The following is a 21,083-nucleotide window of genomic DNA, read 5'->3' as shown; positions in this document are numbered from 1 at the left end:
CAAGGAAACTTCTTCCCCTTAAAAAATATGAGTGTAAAGCTAAAATCATAAGCAACTCTTAAGGCATAGACTGAAATAGTATAAAATGTAGAAAACCTCCCATACCTTGAAAGCTCACTTCAACTGCCTTCTGCCCAACTTAACATTCTAAGGATATTTTGATACACATACAAATCTAAGAAGCCCCAAGAAGCCTAAGAAAACCCCTTAGGGGTTACCTTGGCCCATGGGCCTCAAAAATAAGAAATTAAGTTTTTCAATGGCATAGCCATTACAAGTTTTATCTTAAATTTGCTTGAAATTTAAGAATACATTAAAACATTATAAAAAGAAATATAAAAAAGCATTTTTTTTTTTTTTGAGACAGAGTCTCACTCTGTCACCCACGCTGGAGTGCGGTGGTGTGATCTCAGCTCACTGCAACCTCCGCTTCCTGGGTTCAAGCAATTATTGTGCCTCAGCCTCCCAAGTAGCTGACAGTACAGGTGCGTACCACCATGCTCAGCTAATTTTTGTATTTTTAGTAGAGACGGGGTTTCACCATGTTGGCCAGGCTGGTCTCGAATTCCTGGTCTCAAGTGATCCACCCGCCTCGGCCTCCCAAAGTGCTAGGATTACAGGTGTGAGGTCCTGCACCTGGCCTCTGAGTTGTCCTTTTATGACAGCTTCCAATTTTGTATTCACTATGTCCAAAGTTGTATGCTTCTTCCCTGAAAAAAGTTTTTTATATTCTCAAATACAGTATTATTCTTCTCAGTCAGTATTATATATACAGTATAAATACAGTATTATATTCCCAGTTAGACAAATACAAAACGGTGCATCTATACCGGTGGTATCAAGATTTAAAAGGATTTAAATCTTGCAAGTTATACTTGAAAAAATTCATATGGAAAGGAGTCACTCAATTGCTCATTTTGCATACTGCCAATACCTGAATACTGAGTATCTTGAACAAAACTATGACTGTTTGGATTAGTACTGTTTGATGGGCCCGACTCATTTATCATGCTGTTATCTGCACAATTGAAGTCAGATCCCTCAAATGCATCTGATTGTGAAACAAAAACAGTAGTATTGGCATTGGCACCTGCCGACATACTGGAAGAGGACATCTGATGGAGCTGTCTCAAGTCTCTTGGGTCTAACACTGAATTACATGAGGGGTTTTCAAGATTCATGCTCAGAAGTCTTGGATTATCCGTCTCTTCCATGCTATCATTGCTGGTTGTCATCATATTCACAGAACAATTAGACAGCATGTTGTGATCAGAAATACCATATAAGTCTGCTGGTGGCATGGATGACGCTTCCATTCCAACTATGTCATCGGCATTGTTATAAATGCAAGCGTTAGAAGCATTTAAATCATTCCCAATAGGTATTCTCAGGAATGGTGGGATACCTTGCGAATTAGAAGGAAGTGTCCCTGTTGAAAAACTACTCAGTGGGTTTGTATTGCCTGAGCGTGGGTTGGGGTGGGCCACTGATGACCAGCTTGAAGAAGGAAGAGGTGTCATTGAGGCATGATGTGACAATCCACTTGAGATGGGCCCAGGTGAGGGATAGTAGGATTCTGCTTGACTTGAAACCCCTGTAGGCATTTCTCTCACAACTGCATCATGAGAAAACAAGTTTGGTTCTGTGGGAGGAAAAATTTGTTTTACAAAATTAAAAGGAACAAAATTATAAAAAGTATTTCTAAATTAAAATTGCATAAGCACACAAATATATATATAAAGAAAAATGTCAGGGAAACCAACGTAACATTTCAAATAAAAAAATGTAAAAAGCACTAAAATTATTACACGAATCCAAAATGAAATTCTGTAACATACATACCATTTTACAAATACAGGTAAAATGATTTTTGCAAGTTACTTTGGCATATGTAATGTCACTCCAGTTAAATATGAAAATCTAGTTTCTGAGGCTCTATAAAGGTATTTTTGAAAACTAAAAGATAAATATTAGAATTACAATTAATGGGACTCCAAATAGCCAAAATCATCTCTTAGGAGAAAATGGAAGGATGGAGAAAACACTCATTAGGGATAAGAAAATACACACAACTTTTAAGATATATTACGACAGAACCCTAAGAGACTATAAAATTCACAGTCAGAAAAAATTACAGAAAAAATTAATTCTGTATTTATTTACATATTATACAAATGCTTTATGAACTAAACCAGGAAAAAGCACTGATTTAAGAATGTACATGGGGGAAAAAGACTTCTAATTAGCCCTTGGTTGAATTATCTAAACTAGGAATTGGTAATTTTTTTTTTCTGTAAAAAGTCAGATTGTAAATATTTTAGGCTTTGTGAGCTATATACAGCCTCTGTTCGAACTATTCAACCCTGTTACCATAGTGTTAAAAAAAAAAAGCAGTTTAGAGATAATATTTAATCAAATATTCATAGCCATGTTCCAGTAAAATTTTATTTATAAAAATAGGTAACTAACCAAATCAATAACATTTTTTTCCATGACGCAATGTAACTAATAAAATCACTACCATATGAATGACATGTAATTTCTTGAACAATAAATTCCAAAAACACGATCGGTTTCTAACACAACCTTCAGAAGTCATGCTTAATTTATTCTATACTGAAAGCATGAAAAATTTGGAGAGAAAATTTTCAAAGAAGCAGTTATTCATTCCTAAAAACAGAATTCCAATATATTGTGCAAAGCACTGGTCTTTCTGATCACGAGAAATATGCTATAGGAAATAAAATACCTTTTTTGAAGTATCTTCCTTCTCCAATTGAACCGAGGAGACCAGGTCTTGGTCTCTCAGGAAAATTAACTGTTAGGATAAAGTTTTTCCATTATTAAATGGCATCTGAAAAATAACATTATCAGTTAAAATCTGAAAAACTGGCAGGGAGTGGTGGCTCCCACCTGCACTTTGGGAGGCCGAGGTGGGTGGATCACCTGAGGTCAGGAGTTCAAGACCATCCTGGTCAACAAGGCAAAACCCCGTTTCTACTAAAAGTACAAAAATTAGCCGGGTGTGGTGGCACACACCTGTAATCTCAGTTACCCAGAAGGCTGAGGCAGAATTGTTGAACCTGCAAGGGGAGAGGTTGCAGTGAGTTGAGACTGCCCCACCGCACTCCAGCCTGGGTGACAGACAGAGACGCTGTCTCAAAAAAACAAGCAAAAACAAAACAAAACAAAAATAATAAAATTTGAAAAACTGAATACAGTAAATAAAACAAAACCTATTTAAATATGAATCAATCCAAAATATTCTTACCGTGATCCTGGCACAGTTTCTGGAAAAGCAGAGTTGTCTTTTGTTTCTTTGCTTTATTGCCATAAGTATCTGATTAGAAAGAAATCAGGAAAGCAGACAAAAAATTATAGGATTGTTTCCTCTCCTTTAATAAACAAATATTTTATTCACATATAGAAAATGTTTTCAATAAATACATATGTAATTTAGATTAAATAAGTATTATAGAATACGTCCCAAATCAGTAGTATCAGTAGAAAAGGATATTTTTCTCTTAGTAAAAAATTGTTTAAAGTAATCCCAGCACTTTGGGAGGCTGAGGCAGGTGGATCACTTGAGCCCAGGAGTTTGAGGCCAACCTGAGCAACATGGCAAAACCCTGTCTCCATAAAAAACAGAAAAACTGGCCGGGTGCAGTGGCTCATGCCTGCAATCCCAGCACTTTGGGAGGCTGAGGCAGGTGGATCACCTGAGTTCAGGAGCTTGAGACTAGCTTGGCCAACATGGTGAAACCCCATCTCTACTAAAAGTAATACAAAATTAGTTGGGTGTGGTGGCACATGCCACCAGCTAATCAGGAGGCTGAGACAGGAGAACTGCTTGAACCCAAGAGGCAGAGGCTGCAGTGAGCCGGGATTACGTCACTGTACTCCAGCCTGGGCAAGACAGAGTGAGACTCCATCTCAAAACAAAAAAACAAAAAAATCCCACCAAAATTAGCCAGGTGTGGTGGTGTGCACCTGTAGTCCCAGGTACTCAGGAGGCTGAGGTGGGATGATCACCTGAGCACAGGAGGTTGAAGTTCTGGTGAACCACGATCATGCCACTGTACTCCAGCTTGAGTGACAGAGTGAGACCCTGTCTCAAAAAAACCCAAAACAAACTGTTTAAAATATTCATCTTGTTTTCTTATCACACAAGTTAGTAATGTCAACTAGTGCAATAAGGTTTGATAAGAAACCAATATAGAGACTATTCTCTGAGTGGTAAGGGCACAAGGACTAAAACAGACCTTCAAAAATAAAACAGAAATTTTAGTAAGCAGTTTAGATACTTTGAAATTATTCCATCCTAATCAAACCTCTTTCTGAAGAAAGAGATGCAGAGACAAGTCTAGCCAACATGGTGAAACCCTGGCTCTACTAAAACTACAAAAGTAGCCTGGCGTGGTGGCACGTGCCTGTATAGTCCCAGCTACTCGGGAGGCTGAGGCAGGAGAATCGCTTGAACCCGGGAGGTGGAGGTTGCAGTGAGCTAAGATTGTGCCACTGCACTCTAGCCTGGGTGACAGTGAGACTCTGTCTCAAAGAAAAACGAAAAACAAAAAAACAAAACAAAACCAAAAAAACAAAGAAATGCAAAGAGCATAAAGAAAAAACCCAACAGAAAGCTTCCAGGAAAAGAAACATAAATTGTGAATATACATAACTGTACTCAAATGAATCTTACAAGATGTTATTAGCAGGACCACTTTAAGAAATATATAAATTATCACCAGCAAAATGTCATACCTTTTTCATCTGGCAGATATCTAAAATCCATAGATTCACTAACTTCCTGGTCAGAAGGTCTCCGCAACTGCATTTTTACTGTTACGGGTTCTGTGATAGCTTTGCAATATGGCGGAGTTTTGAAAACAATGGCTACTTGACGGTGTACATCAGCTTGTGAAAAGATGCCTTTTGCTTCCCAATCGTTCAACACAAAACGAACTTCTATGTCATCTAGTGAATAAGAAACCAAAAAAATAATAATGGGAAAACAAAGTAACTGTATCTATTAATCTAAAATTTATTCTAAATTCAATGAAATAAATAAATACCTTTCTGAACTTTGTCGCAAAGTAGAAATATTTCATCTCCTCCTCTGACACTTCCACAATTCTTGTTTACACGACAAATCCTTAATTCTGCAGTATTTGGAGCACCTAAATAAAAAGGATTTTCAAAAAAATGAGTTGCTACCTTAGTAATATTTTATTCCTTTTTGCAGGGAAGAATTTGAGGAAAACCATATACAAAATAAAAGTTTTAGTGTATAAAGAACACTAAATACATTAATCATCTATGTATCTGTCCACTTCCTAACTGCTTTACTTCAGACTTTGTGGCTTCATTTCTAGGTAATGACATATTCTTTAATTACATCTCCCTGCTTCTAAATTCTGATTCTGCCAGTCAATCCTATGCACTGTCACCAGATTAATCTTCATAAATCATGACCATATCTCTATGGCAATACAATTTTCCCTACGGCAATACATCTCCCTATGGCAATACAACTTTCATGCTTCCTATTATGTGGCCATAAGATTATTATAATTATTCCTGGCATTTAAAGCTCTACATGATAAGGATACTCTGATCTACCTTTATAGCCCTACATCTCTCTATCCTTCTACACATAAAACAGGTATGGCCATACACCATTGGTGAACGTATATATAAGTCTATGTACACACACACACACACACACAGTATTTTGGGGGAAAGTTTCATAATCTTTTAAAATGAGATATATCCATATCCTTCGATCCAGCATTTGCCATGCAGTGAGGCATGATTACACCACTGCACTCCAGCTTGGGTGACAGAGTGAGACCCTGTCTCCAAAAAAAAAAAAAAAAAACCAATTTAAAAAAACATATACAAGAATATGTATTGCAGTACACTTTGCTAGGCCAAAAAGAAAAAATGAGAAAAGAAACAAACCAAATGTCTTATAAGAAGGTAATTAATAAAATTATGATATAACTACATAATAAAATATGCTGCTACTGAAAAGAATAAGGTGATTGAAAGGAAGATGTTCAAGATATATGGTAAGAAGAAAGTTTTTAAACAATCATCACTTATGATTTTAAGTTGCCACAATTGTACTGTGTCAAAAATGATGACAACAATGTATTTATGTATATATAGGAAGAAAAAACTGGTAAAATATGTACCTAAGGATAGTGATTATCCCTGGAGGATGAGATTAGAGAAGATTTCCTTTCTGTTATGTATTTCTGTAATGCCTGGAAGTTTTCCTATCATGAATATATTGTTTTTCTAATTACCAAAATACTTTTAAGACTTAAACCATTACAAAAAAACAAGACTACAAATGTAAGAAAATGAAGTACTTACGGTTATCATAAATTGGGTTCGAGACAACAGGAGGAAGAGCAGTCGTCAAATTACCATGTTCATCAGGGAGGAAAACTTGAAAACATAGTCTCACCACATTGAGGTCACAATCTTCAATATCATTCAGCTGTTTTTCAGGGACTGAATAGTAAAAAAAAAAAAAAAAAAAAATTTAAGAATGTAATAGTCACATAGACCTAAAGTCCTGCTAGGTCCTCCTCCCTGCCCATTATAGCCAATAACCTTGAATAGAATCCAAATCTGTACGAATACAAATAGGATAGTATACAAAGAATGCCTTGTATCATTCTTATCAAGTAGTCACTATCAAACAGTATTTGATAAATTATAGCCATGTTCAGGAAGTAACTATCTCCTCACCTGGGGATAATCCCAAGTTGACATTAATACCAAATCAAAGTTTTAAAAAAAAGTTGCAAGTTTGTACACAACAAAGAATGGCATTTACCCATTCATTCAGCAAACATGTATTTGGTCCAGGTGTTGTATTAAGGACTCTGTAAATTATCTCCTAAATCTGTAAAAGAATTACTTTCACCCTCATTTTACAAATGAGGAACTGAGTTTAATTAGCTTTTTTGAGATGGGGGTCTCACTCTGTTGCCCAGGCTGGAGTGCAATGATGCGATTTTGCCTCACCCCAACCTCTGCCTCCCAGGCTCAAGTGATCTTCCCATCTCAGCCTCCCGAGTAGCTGGGACTACAGGCACATGCCACCACGCCCAGCTAATTTTTCTATTTTTTTGTAGAGATGGGGTTTCACTATGTTGCCCAAGGTGGTCACGAACTCCCAGGCTCAAGTGATCCAGCCACCTTGGCCTCCCAAAGTATTGAGTTTACAGGCGTAAGCCACTGAGCCTGGCCTGGAACTGATTTTAAAGAGAGGAATTACTTGCCCAAAGTTTCACAGTGGCAAAGTGGAAATGTGAACTCAAGTCATTAAATTTAGAGCCTATGCTTTTAAAAATTGAACTCTATTAGAAAATTGTACATATGTTATACATAAAAATGACATAAACAAGAATATCTACTAAAATGTGGATCAACATTTTAAGGATGAAATACCAAGAAACAAACAAAGTAAGATAGCTAGTTTCCATAAGAAATTTTATGTGTAAATTAGCTTTGTTTAAAAATTTTTTTAATTAAAAATTTTACAGTTCTATAAAACTAGAAAAGCTCATGACAGAATATAGTATAATAGTTTGTTAAATTAATATTTGAACCAGAAATCCAGTTCCAAAAGAAAATATTGCCTTTTCAAATGCCATAAGCTAAAGCACTAAGTTATATTTTTAAAAAGCATGACATGCACATTATTTACACAACAATTTTACTTTGCAAAGTATTAAATTTTGAAACACTAAATTTAGAAACACAGTTAAGCCCAAATTCCTTATTTTACAGGCAATAACTAATAAAAATGATTATGTATTTTGTACTGTTTTTATTTAATGACACTGACAGCCTACGTAGCTATCACATTTAGAAGTATCCCAGTATTAGCATTCTTAGCCTAACCTTTGAAAGAGTGCATTAAAAAAATCTGTACTCTGTACAACTGAAAGGTCAAAATGTTATGATACCAACGCTTGGGTTACAGCAGCATACTCTACTGGCACTATTGTGTAGGCGATACGAGAGCTACCTCTTCAAAACCCATTTTTATAGCATTATAAATGTAGCGTTCAAGATATTGGTGTCTATCAATTGCAAAGATGAGTAATCAATATGCAAAAAAGATAAATTTGTAGCTAGATGTTCCTGATAAGTTTAAAAACAAACCTATGTGAACTCTGTCAATGGATAAACCAACTGTGGTATAGTCCTACAATGGAATAAACTCAGCAATAAGAGAGAACAAACTGGCCAGGCGTGGTGGCTCACGCCTGTATTCCCAGTACTTTGGGAGGCCGAGGTGGGCGGATCATGAGGTCAGGAGATCGAGAACATCCTGGCTAACATGGTGAAACCCCGCCTCTACTAAAAATACAAAAAATTAGCCGGGCGTGGTGGCGGGCGCCTATAATCCCAGCTACTCAGGAGGGTGAGGCAGGAGAATGGTGAACCCGGGAGACAGAGTTTGTAGTGAGCCAAGATCGTGCCACTGCACTCCAGCCAGGGGGACAGAGCGATACTCCATCTCAAAAAAAAAAAAAAAGAAAAAAAGAACTATGGGGGGTATATACTCCCAAATGAATGTATCTCAAAACCATGCTGAGCAAAAGAAACCAGATACAAAAGTATACTGTATGCTTCCATTTATATGCAGTTTTAGAAAAGATTAATCTCCAGTGACAGAAGGCAGATTAGTAATTGACTGAGGCAGAGGCAGGGTAGGGAAATGAGCGAGAAGGGGACCAAGGAAATTTTAGGGGGTAATGGAGATGTTCCACATCTTGATTGTGGTGGTGGTTATGTGGCAGGATATATTCTGGTAGATTTTATTGCACCTCAATAAAAATTTATTTTAAATATTTTTAAATGTTACATAAAAGAAAAATAAATAAACTGGTCAATAAGCCAAAGTTTAAAAACATTTAGTCACATAATAGCTCTACTACAGGGAAGAAATTTTACCTACCTCTCAGAAAAAATCACTATTTATGAGATTTTGCTTTGAATCTTCTCAATGTGTGGAAATACAATTACTACTGCATCAGAATTACTTTCATCTCTGCACAACATGGTTAAAAACTCCTGACAGGCAAGAATGACAGATACCCTTTTTTACCCAATGCAAAATTCAGTGTAAGGCTGAAAACCCAGTTCAAAACTTCTTTTCTATAAAGCCTAACTTCATCTTCTGCAGTGGAAGGAATATTTCTCCTCTCTAAATCAGTGCAAGACTTGACCTATACCTTTTTTTTTTTTGAGACGGAGTCTTGCTCTGTCGCCCAGGCTGGAGTGCAGTGGCACGATCTCGGCTCACTGTAAGCTCCACCTCCTCGGTTCACACCATTCTCCTGCCTTAGCCTCCCGAGTAGCTGGGACTACAGGTGCCCACCACCATGCCCGGCTAATTTTATTTTATTTTTTTGTATTTTTAGTAGACGGGGTTTCACTGTGTTAGCCAGGATGGTCTCGATCTCCTGATCTCGTGATCTGCCCGCCTCGGCCTCCCTAAGTGCTGGGATTACAGGTGTGAGCCACTGCGTCTGGACGACCTATATCTTTCTTATGCACTTAAAAGTTTTAAAATCTTACATGATAATCATTTATGTATGCCTCTTCTATCTTATTAGACAAAGTTTCAAATGAAGTCAGAAGGGGTGTCTGATGTATCTCCACTAGGCATCGAACATAGTGGTTTTCAAACATTTGGTATTTATTATACATTTCCTCAATTAACATAAATGACTGAAGAATTACTTAAAGGCCTATCAAATAACCAAACATTTAGATATTTTTCACAAATTACTGAAGAAAGCATAAAGTAAAAGTTAATAAAAAAGAAGTTCTACTTTTGGTAATGGCAGATGATAATCCATAAACTGGGACCAATTCAACCATAAGAAAGTGGACAAAATATGAAACAAAATTTCTCTAATGACATCAGACAGTTAACAGGGTCATAAAAATCATGGGACCAAGATAGGAGAGAAGAAAACCCACAGTTCAGAATGAGAGGCCACTTTTATCTAAATATAGCCTGACAATTTTCTAAGAGATGGTTAAGAAGATTGAGATGAATTCTCAATAAACTATGGGGGAAAATAAAGGAGTTAAGAGTCTGCCAAGGATGTGGGATCTGATAAATACCCAAGGCTTTGGGGGATTTGAGGTCTGGAAGAGCTATACCCTAGGAGTAAGGGTGAACTGGAAACATATCAGATTTCAGGGATGAAAGCCCATCTTCAAATAACCTAAATCATTCACTGATTTTAGGTGATCTGGGATTGCTAGTGTACTTGGCCACTAGCCAGAAGAAAATTTTCTGCAGGGAGATAATATTGTAGGCCTAAAATCTTTACACTTTTTCACAGAAAATGACTGGTATTTTATCTTAGATAATCAGACATATGAGGAGGCAAAATAAAAAAAATTTTTTTTTTTTTTTAAAAAGAAAGCAACAGGCAATAAAAACATACCACAAAATATCCAAATAATGAAGTTTTCAGAAACATAATTTAAAGTAACTATACTTAATATATTCAAGGAATTAAGATTGAGAGTTTACTGGAGATCTTGAAACTGAAAAAAAGGAATCAAATTCTAGAACTGAAAAATATAATAAATTGAGATGAAGAATACAATCAAATTTATCAAAAGTTTTATAGAAAATATGTTGTGTCTTGTCTTTTTATACCCCAAGGATTGAAATGTTTACCAACATAGTCTACCATAAATTTTTAAAGTGTTGATTCACTTTAAAGCCTTTAATCCATCTTCAGCTGATATTTGTATATGATGTGAGGTAGGGAATCCAACTTAATTAAATAACTATTTTTTTCAAGCTTCCTTTCTCGAACATTTCCTCCTTTCCTCTTGATATGACATGCCACCTCTGTCATACATTAAAGTTGCGTATTTCCTTAGCTCTGTTTCTGGGCTCTCAATTCTTTTTCTTTTTTCAATAATTATACATTTTTATCTTATAAAAATTGGGTGAATATGTAGATTTAAATTGACAAAAATGTGTATTGAACAGTTCTGTCTTTTATAGCTTAAAAGAAAGATTTTGGACGAAAATGAAATATCTCTTCTTGAAATGATTTATTTCTATTTTATAATACTTTTGAGCACTCTTGCAACTTCAGAAGATCTTTTATATTTTTAATTTCAAATCTGCTTATACAAACAGTAAGTCTTCACTTAATGTCTTCTAGGATGATGTCTATAGGTTCTTGGAAATCACAACTTCAAGTGAAACAACACTGTAATAAAACCAATTTTACCATAGGCTAATCAATATAAATAAGAGTTAAGTTTCTACGGCAAACTTCTGGTCACAAAAACATTACTAAATGTATAAGTAAAGACCAAAACACTTGTAATATTAAATACTGAAATAAATCTGAGCTATACATACATTTAAGAAAGATTAATAAAAACAAGTTAAGATAATAATTTACCCAATTATTCCAGTTCAGGGTCACAGGTGATTGGAGTCTCTTCGGGGCTCTCAATTCTACTCTAATTAGTCAATCTGTCTATTCTTATCCCAATATGACACTGCTTTAATTAGTATTAATAGTTCTCTCCGATGAGGTCAATTTCTCCTCACTGTTCTTTTTCTATAAAGTATTCTGTTCCTGTTTAGAATTACCATATTTAATATGGAATTGCATTGAATCTATTTATCAAGTGGGGGAAAATGACTTTTTTTTTTTTTGAGACAAGAGTCTTGCTCTTCACTCAGGCCGGAGTGCAGTGGCATGATCTTGGCTTACTGCAACCTCCACCTCCCGGGTTCAAGTGATTCTCCTGCCTCAGCCTCCCGAGTAGCTGGGACTACAGGCCCATGCCACCACACCCAGCTAATTTTGTATTTTAAGTAGGGACAGGGTTTCATCATGTTGGCCAGGATAGTCTCAATCTCTTGACCTCGTGATCCGCCCACCTTGGCCTCCCAAAGTGCTGGGATTACAGGTGCAAGCCACCGTGCCCAGCCCAGGAAAATGACATTTTTACAATATTACTATTAGAGAGCATGGAATATCTCTCCATTTATTTAAGTATTCTCTAAGATCTCATAATAAAATTTTATAATTTCCCCTAAATAAATCTTGATTATCATTTCTTTGTTTCTACGTACTTTGTATTTCCTGACGATATTTGCTTTAATGATGTTTTCTAGCTATTTGCTGCTGAGGTATGGAAACATGATTGACTTTTGTATACTAATTTTTACATCCACTAACCCTTTTAAACTTTATTTTTTATTCAGTCTCCAAAAAGACTGTCAAAAATTGCCAATGCTGACTATACTGAAAGTCATGACAACAGGGTATTAGGAAAAAGTTTTCAATTAACAATAACCACTCCTGAGATAAACCTCACTTGGCTATACTGTCAATGTGCAAAGCTCACTCTTTTAAACTTATTTGAAAAATCCATTTATATATCTTTTGGGTTATCACTATAATAATTTCAAATAATTACAGTTTTATTTCCTCATTTTTCAATCCTATGCCTCTACTTTTTGGGGGAGTCTCACTGTACACTGGCTACAATGCTCACTGCCCTGGCTATGATCTTCACTACAATGTTGAATAGAAGTGGTAAAAGTGTGCCTCGGTTTCTCATTCTTAATTTCAAAGTGAATGCTTCTGATATTTCTCTTATTTAGGATAACGCTTACTGTAGGCTTTTTAATAGATACATATTCTATAATACAAAATGCAGTGTTTTATTCTGTAATGTGAAAACTGATACTCAGTTTTGTTTTGTTTTGTTTTGTTTGAGATGGAGTCTCACTCTGTAGCCCAGGTTAGAGCGCAGTGTTGTGATCTTGGCTCACTGCAGCCTCCAGCTCCAGGGTTTAAGAGATTCTCATGCCTCCGCCTCCCAAGTAGCTGGGATTACAGGCGTGCACCACCATGTCTGGCTAATTTTTGTATTTTTAGTAGAGACGGGGTTTCACCATGTTGGCCAGACTGGTCTGGAACTCCTGACCTCAAGTGATCTGCCCACCTTGGGCCCCCATAGTGCTGGGATTACAGGTGTGAGCGGCCATGCCTGGCCTGATACTCAGTTTTAACATTTGCAAAAACTAACGGAAGGAAGCATGAGACCAATAAAATGCTCTCAAATTCCTCTTAAACTAGTTTAAAATTTCACTTTGTAGTTAGTCAAAAGAATGTAAGGTAATAACTATTCTACTTCCTTTTTATGTGTTTTTGGGGTTTTTTTGTTTTTGTTTTTTGAGACGTAGTCTTGCTCTGTCGCCCAGGCTGGAGTGCAATGATGCGCTTGGTTCACTGCAAGCTCTGCCTCCCGGGTTCACGCCATTCTCCTGCCTCAGCCTCCCAAGTAGCTGGGACTCCAGGCGCCCATCACCATGCCCAGCTAATTTTTTGTATTTTTAGTAGAGATGGGGTTTCACCATGTTAGCCAGGATGGTCTTGATCTCCTGACCTTGTGATCCGACCGCCTCAGCCTCCCAAAGTGTTGGGATGACAGGCGTGAGCCACCGCGCCCAGCCCCTTCCTTTTTATGTTAAATGTTTAATCTACCTTTAGAAAGAAATATCACTCCTTTAACCCTAAAATCAGGTGTGTAATGAGAATTTCATTTTTAACCAAGAAGATATTATCATGCTACATTTCTTTCATAAGCAGGAATTAACTTTTTACAATCAATTATGATATTTACTAGCTCTAGAAGTGTAACATTTCTAAAATTCTAATACTGTCAAACACTACTAAAATAAATAATAAGGCAAAAATACACAGCATATGGAAAAACAATTTTTTTTTTTTGAGACGGAGTCTTGCTCTGTCTTCAGGCTGGAGTGCAGTGGCGCCATCTCAGCTCACTGCAACCTCCGCCTCCGGGTTCAAATGATTCTCCTCCTGCCTCAGCCTCCCAAGTAGCTAGGACTACAGGTGTGCACCACCATGCCCAGCTAATTTTTGTATTTTTAGTAGAGATAGGGTTTCACCACGTTGGCCAGGATGGTCTGTATCTCTTGACCTCGCAATCCGCCCATCTCGGCCTCCCAAAGTGCTGGGATTACAGGCATGAGTCACTGCACCCGGCCTGAAATAACAATTTTAAGAACTATGTCTCAGCCAGGCAAGGTGGCTCATGCCTGTAATCTCAGCACTTTAGGAAACTGAGGCAGGAAGTTCACTTCAGCCCAGGAGTTCAACACCAGCCTGGGCAACATACGGAGACCCTGTCTCTACAAATCATAGAAAAAAAAAAAATGAACTAGGTCTCACTTAAGGACAAATTTAAAATTTAGTTATAATTAATTTACATTTTTGTTACTTAAAAAAGTATATAAACTATCCTATATATATAATAATAAAAGCTGACATTTAAGTGTTCATGTGCCAGGCAAACGGTAAAGATGCTAGAAGTATACTAGAAGTATATCATTAATTTACTCAATCTTTCAACATACTTATTGAGTATCTATTATGTGCTACCCCAGTAAAATGTTAGATACAAATATGAAAAGACAATGCCTGACCTCAGTGAGATGAGTATCCGGATGAGAAATAGATACATAAACTGAAATTATATAATGCAACATGAAAAATGTTATAATGGAAGTATGCTCAAGGAATACTGAAAGCAAGAAAGTACACAAGTTCTGCCTAGGGTAATGAAAAAAAGGCTTCGAAAACTCTGACTGCAATGAAGAAAGGACAACGAAGTACATATGAGCCAGTTTTTTCAAGCTTTAAGTTCTCAGTTGTAAGGAAAGGCTTTTTCTTGTATTAGACCAGACTTCAGAAATAAGAATCTATGTTAGACTACTTGTCTTATTAAACCGTATTCCCTTTCAGACTACTAAGTAATGTAGTTTTCCCAAACTCAACTGTATAGCAGCCTTTTACTCTCATAACGACTCAAGATTCTCTTCGTGGGAAAATAGCAAAATACCTAATAAAACTTAATTGCAAATTCTTTATTGTCAAAATCAATTTTATTGCACAAAATTTAAAATTTAATATAGAGTTTAGATATTCTATGGAGTTTAACTGCCGCATACTAGAAATCCTAACATTTCATTACCAAAACACGTAACTAGAAAATGATATATAATTAAAAATTTTTTGGCCGGGTGCGGTGGCTCACACCTGTAATTCCAGCACTTTGGGAGGCTGAGGTGGCCGGACCACGAGGTCAGGAGATGGAGACCATCCTGGCTAACATGGTGAAATCCCGTCTCTACTAAAAAATACCAAAAATTAGCCAGGCATGGTGGTGGGTGCCTGGAGTCCCAGCTACTTGGGAGGCTGAGGCAGGAGAAGGGCGTGAACCCGGGAGGCGGAGCTTGCAGTGAGCCGAGATGGCGCCACTGCACTCCAGCCTGGGCGATAGAGCGAGACTCCGTATCAAAAATAACAATAATTTTTTTCAACTTTTGCAGTTAAGAGTCCTCTACAAAGTCTAACTGCCACTCTTGTTCTAGCTAAGTACACACTGTTAAAATCTGATACTGGAGTCTTTAAATTCCTCACCCAAGTTAGACTTTGGCACATATTAAACAATTTGAATAATCCTTTACTTGAAGCCTCAAATTTGACAGTATTAAACTGCTTTATGTCCCCTTAGATACTGTTCCTTAGTTTTAAAGAACTAATGACAAGAAAGATACAGACCGACCTTAAAACAACTAACTGGGGAATCTATTGTGTGCAGGCAGAAACTCAATAGCTCAAGGCACTTAGCTGAGAAGGTAGAGATTTATATAACAGTAAAACAAATACATTGTTTAGGTGCCAAAGTGAAATGGAAACAAGATTCCATCACAGACCCTGTCCACAATGAGCATGAAATTAATATTTGAAGACAATTCCTGAAGAATCAAATGATCTAACAGATAACACAAAACTTTCAATGATTAATTGCTGAGTATACAGTATAATTAGGAAGATACTACCTCAGACTTAAGAGAACTGAGAAGGCTTTCAGGGCATCTCAGATAAAGAAAACAACTGTGATATTTTTGGTAGAAAAGTACAAATAAGACATGTTTGTCCATTTATTCTTTCAACATTTTTTTGTCTGTTTTGTTTTTTGAGACGGGGTCTCACTGTTATCTAGGCTGAAGTGCAGCGGGATGATCTGGGCTCACTGCAACCCAGCCTGCTGGGCTCAAGTGATCCTCCCACCTCAGCCTCTGGAGCAGGCTGGGACTTGCAGCAAGCACCACTATACCCACCCAATTTTTTGTAAGACGGGGTTTCACCGCGTTGGCCAGGCGGTGTCTGCCAACGTTGTCTAGGAGTCTCAAACTCCTAGACTCAAGTGATCCAACCACCTCGGCCTCCCCAAGTGCTGGGATTACAGGCATGAGCCACCGTGCCTGGCCCTTTAAACACATTTTAATCAAGCTTCTTTCATGTGCCAGAGATACATGGAAGACAGATCTCATCCTCCAGAATTTCATGATTTAGTGAAGGAAAAACATGTAAACAAAGTTATAGCAAACCATATTAGAAATATATACAGGATGGCCGGGTGCGGTGGCTCACGCCTGTAATCCCAGCACTTGGGGAGGCTGAGGCAGGTATATCACAAGGTCAGGAGATCGAGACCATCCTGGCTAACATGGTAAAACCCCGTCTCTACTAAAAATACAAAAAAAAAATTAGCCGGGTGTGCTGGCAGGCACCTGTAGTCCCAGCAACTCAGGAGGCTGAGGCAGGAGAATGGCATGAACCTGGGAGGTGGAGCTTGCAGTGAACCTAGATCTCGCCACTGCACTCCAGCCTGGGCGAAGACTCCGTCTTAAAAAAGAAAAAAGAAAAAAAGAAAGAAATATATACAGGTACTGGCCAGGCACGGTGGCTCACACCTGTAATCCCAGCACTGTGGGAGGCCAAGGTGGGCAGATCACCTGAGGTCAGGAGTTCAAGACCAGTCTGGCCATGGTGAAACCCCGTCTCTACTAAAAATGAAAAAAAAATTAGCCGGGTGTGCTGGCAGGCACCTGTAGTCCCAGCAACTCAGGAGGCTGAGGCAGGAGAATGGCATGAACCTGGGAGGTGGAGCTTGCAGTGAACCTAGATCTCGCCATTGCACTCCAGCCTGGGCGAAGACTCCGTCTTAAAAAAGAAAAAAGAAAAAAAGAAAGAAATATATACAGGTACTGGCCAGGCACGGTGGCTCACACCTGTAATCTCAGCACTGTGGGAGGCCAAGGTGGGCAGATCACCTGAGGTCAGGAGTTCAAGACCAGTCTGGCCATGGTGAAACCCCGTCTCTACTAAAAATAAAAAAAAAATTAGCCAGGCGTGGTGGTGCGCACCTGTAATCCCAGCTACTCAGGAGGCTGAGGCAGGAGAATCACTTGAACCTGGGAGACAGAGGTTGCGGTGAGCCAAGATTGTGTATATATATATATATACGGGTACTTTGGGAAAACAGAGTAAAGGTCAGGGAAGGCTTTAAAGAGGATGTGATCCTTAAACTTGGAGGATGAGTAAGAAAAATTCACCAGGCAGATCAGGGTATTTCATGCAAAGGAACTGCACATATAAAAGCAGAGAGGTAAGAAAGAACATGGCTCTTCTAACGGTGCAGATAGTTCAGAATGGCAGAAACAAGTTACGTGCATGTGTGCACTCAGAGGTAGAGGAAGGTGGGGTAGGAAGCTGAGGTACAGAATGAAAGACAGAATGGAAAGCAAGGCTTCCAGATTATGAAAGGCTTTAAATGCCATACTTGACAAGCTGAATTCAGCATGTAGATCAGATCAAAGTTCCTCAAAGTAGACTCTGTGGATCACTTGCATCAGAATCATCTGAGATAGAGATTTTCAAATTGTAGTTTGGGAACCACTGACTGTAAAATTAATTTAGTGGGCTAGGTAAGCACTAACAAAGCAAGAGAGAAAGAAAAAGAAGAGAAAGGAAAGGTACAGAATAGAATAGAGAACACTGCATGTAGTAGGGTGATATGGTTTGGCTCTGTGTCTCCACCCAAATCTCATCTTGAATTGTACTCCCATAACTCTTATGCGTTGTGGGAGGGACCCAGTGGGAGATAATCTGAATCATCAGGGTGGTTCCCCCATACTGCTCTCGTGGTAGTGAATAAGTCTCACAAGATATGATGGTTTTATCAGGGGTTTCTGCTTTTGCATTTTCCTCATTTTCTCTTGCTGCCGCCACGTAAGAAGTGCCTTTCACCTCCTGCCATGATACTGAGGCCTCCCCAGCCATGTGGAAACTGTAAGTCCAATTAAACTTCTTTTTCTTCCCATTCTCAGGTACGTCTTTATCAGCAGAGTGAAAACGGACTAATATACAGGGTATCGTTGTCCTAAGGGTGTGGTGTATGTATATATATTGAGCTGAAAAATAAAATCTATTTCTTACTGTGGGTCACAAAGAGTTAAGAAATACTGATCTAGATGTTTGTTAAAATGCAGATTCCCAGCACACCTGTCTTTCAAGTCACCTGCTTGGCCCTCTTCCAAGTGTACTTTTCTTCCTTTCCTTCCTGCTCTAAAGCTTTTTAATAAACTTTCACTCCTGCTCTAAAGCTTGTCTCAGTCTCTCCTTCTGTCTCCTGAGGAGGCAAGAATTGGGGCTGCTGCAGACCTGAACAGATACTTCTGGCTGCTAACACACTTTGGTGCCATGTGACTCAGATAAGTTATTATTTTAAAAATGTTTTTTAAAATGCAGATTCCCAGGATCCATACCAGCCCTATCAAATTAGTGGAAGTGAGGCCTGAAATCTGCATTTTTAACAAGTACTAAGATATTCCTATGCACATTCAAATTGAGAACCACTGGCCGGGCGCGGTGGCTCAACCCTGTAATCCTAGCACTTTGGGAGGCCGAGACGGGCGGATCACGAGGTCAGAAGATCGAGACCATCCTGGCTAACACGGTGAAACCCCGTCTCTACTAAAAAATACAAAAAACTAGCCAGGCAAGGTGGCGGGCGCCTGTAGTCCCAGCTACTCGGGAGGCTGAGGCAGGAGAATGGCGTAAACCCGGGAGGCGGAGCTTGCAGTGAGCTGAGATCCGGCCACTGCACTCCAGCCCGGGCGACAGAGCCAGACTCCGTCTCAAAAAAAAAAAAAAAAAAAAAAAAGAGAACCACTGAAGTGCTCGGGAAGGAATGAATGTTTTAAAAACAAGTAAACAACAACAGAAAACGTAAATAGTGGGAAGGATTAACTGGCAGAATTGTTCCTTCCCCAAATCAATATTCATCCAGGCAGCACGGTAGAGCTGTTAAAAGCATGACCTTAGAGCCAGGCTCCCTGTGTTCAAATCCTGGCGCTACCACTCATCAGCTATATAACCTTGAACAAATTACTTTCCTTTTCTTTGCTTAGAGATGGGGTCTCGTTCTGTCACCCAGGCTGAAGTGCAATAGTGAGAACACCATTCACTGCAGGCTTGACCTCCCAGGCTGAAGCAGTTTTCCTACCTCGGCCTCCTGAGTAGCTAAGACCACAGCTGTGTGACACTGCATCTGGTTAATTAAAACATTTCTTTTGTAGAGATGGGGTTTCACCGTATTGCGTAGGCTGGTCTCAAACTCCTGGGCTCAAGCAATCCTCTCCACCTTGGCCTCCCAAAGTGCTGGGATTATAGGCGTAAGCCACTGTGCCTGGCCTACTTATTCTTTTTTTTAAATAATCAATCTTTTTTTTTTTGAGACGGACTTTCACTCTTGTTGCCCAGGTTAGAGTTCAATGGCGCGATCTCAGCTCACCACAACCTCCGCCTCCCGGGTTCAAGCAATTCTTCTGCCTCAGCCTCCTGAGTAGCTGGGATTACAGATGTGCGCCACCACGCCCGGCTAATTTTTTTTTTTTTAAATTGAGACAGAGTCTCGTTCTGTCGCCCAGGCTGGAATGCAGTGGCGCAATCTTGGCTCACTGCAACCTCCACCTCCTGGGTTCAAGCAATTCTCCTGCCTCAGCCTCCCAAGTAGCTGGGACTACAGGCGCATGCCACCACATCCAGCTAATTTTTTGTATTTTTAGTAGAGATGAGGTTTCACCACGTTGGTCAGGCTGGTCTCGAACTCCTGATCTCGTGATCCACCCTCCTTGGCCTCCCAAAGTGCTGGGATTACAGGCCTGAGTTAATTTTCCTATGCTTCCATTTTCTTATTTATAAAATTGAGTTAATAATAGTACCTATTTCGTAGGTTGTTATAAACATTAAATGAAATAAAATAAAGCACTTACTATCTACCAAGAACTATTTTAAGTGCCATTATGAGTATTCACTATTAATTATCATGCCTGAGTCGGGCTCAGTGGCTCACACCTGTAATCCCAGCATTTTGCGAGGCAGAGACAGATGGATCACTGGAGCCCAGGAGTCTGAAACCAGCCTGGGGAATATGGCAAAACCCATCTCTACAAAAAATATAAAAACTCTTGCTGGGCGTGGTGGGTAACACCTGTAATCCCAACGCTTTGGGAGGCCAAGGCAGGAGGATCACTTGAGGTCGGGAGTTCAAGACCAGGCTGGCCGACATGGTGAAACCCTGTGTCTACTAAAAATACAAAAATTAGCCAGGCATAGTACATGTCTATAATTCCAGCTACTCGAGAGGCTGAGGCACGAGAATTGCTTGAATCCAGGAGGTGGGGGTTGCAGCGAGCCGAGACTGTGACACTGCACTCCAGCCTGGGTGACAGGGTGAGACTCTGTCTCAAAAAAAAAAAAAAAAAATTAGCTGGGCATGGTGATGCACACCTGTAGTCTCAGCTACTTGGGAAGCTGAGGTGGGAGAATCACCTGAGCCTGGGAGATCAAGGCTGCAGTGAGTTGTGATCACATCCCTGCACTCCAGCCCAGGCATCTCAAAAAACATGCCTGATTCTGAACTGCCAAAACTAAGAAAAAGAAACTCCACAGACAGCATCTTCCTTTTTAACCCTTTATCACTGGAGTCAAGGAACCTGTAAATGAATCCCAGGTCTGCCACTTATATTTGCAGCATGATTTGGGACGGTTAACTAACAAAAGCCTTGGTATTCCCTTCCATAAAGCAGAATTGTTCCAACGATTAAATAA

At 39.0% G+C, this 21,083-nt stretch overlaps 1 protein-coding gene and 1 non-coding gene across 2 annotated transcripts in view; both read right to left on the bottom strand.

Moving 5' to 3' along the window:
• Nucleotides 1–349: 349 nt before the first annotated feature.
• REL (REL proto-oncogene, NF-kB subunit) overlaps nt 350–21,083 on the bottom strand; it is a 42,950-nt gene continuing 22,216 nt past the window's right edge. The window contains exons 5-10 of the mRNA XM_025353908.1: nt 6,382–6,522; nt 5,073–5,177; nt 4,762–4,974; nt 3,272–3,340; nt 2,750–2,818; nt 350–1,642 (exon numbers count right to left, since the gene is read on the bottom strand). Of these exons, the coding sequence (XP_025209693.1) occupies nt 870–1,642; nt 2,750–2,818; nt 3,272–3,340; nt 4,762–4,974; nt 5,073–5,177; nt 6,382–6,522 (1,370 nt within the window). The 3' untranslated portion in view covers nt 350–869. The remainder of the gene's footprint in view (nt 1,643–2,749; nt 2,819–3,271; nt 3,341–4,761; nt 4,975–5,072; nt 5,178–6,381; nt 6,523–21,083) is intronic.
• Nucleotides 12,293–12,432, bottom strand: LOC112605520. Its single transcript, XR_003115498.1, has one exon. It is a non-coding gene; the product is annotated as a U4 spliceosomal RNA (small nuclear RNA).

This window comes from Theropithecus gelada, chromosome 13 (assembly GCF_003255815.1).
Source record: "Theropithecus gelada isolate Dixy chromosome 13, Tgel_1.0, whole genome shotgun sequence".
Taxonomy (NCBI): domain Eukaryota; kingdom Metazoa; phylum Chordata; class Mammalia; order Primates; family Cercopithecidae; genus Theropithecus; species Theropithecus gelada.
This window is presented reverse-complemented; position numbering and strand designations above follow the sequence as displayed.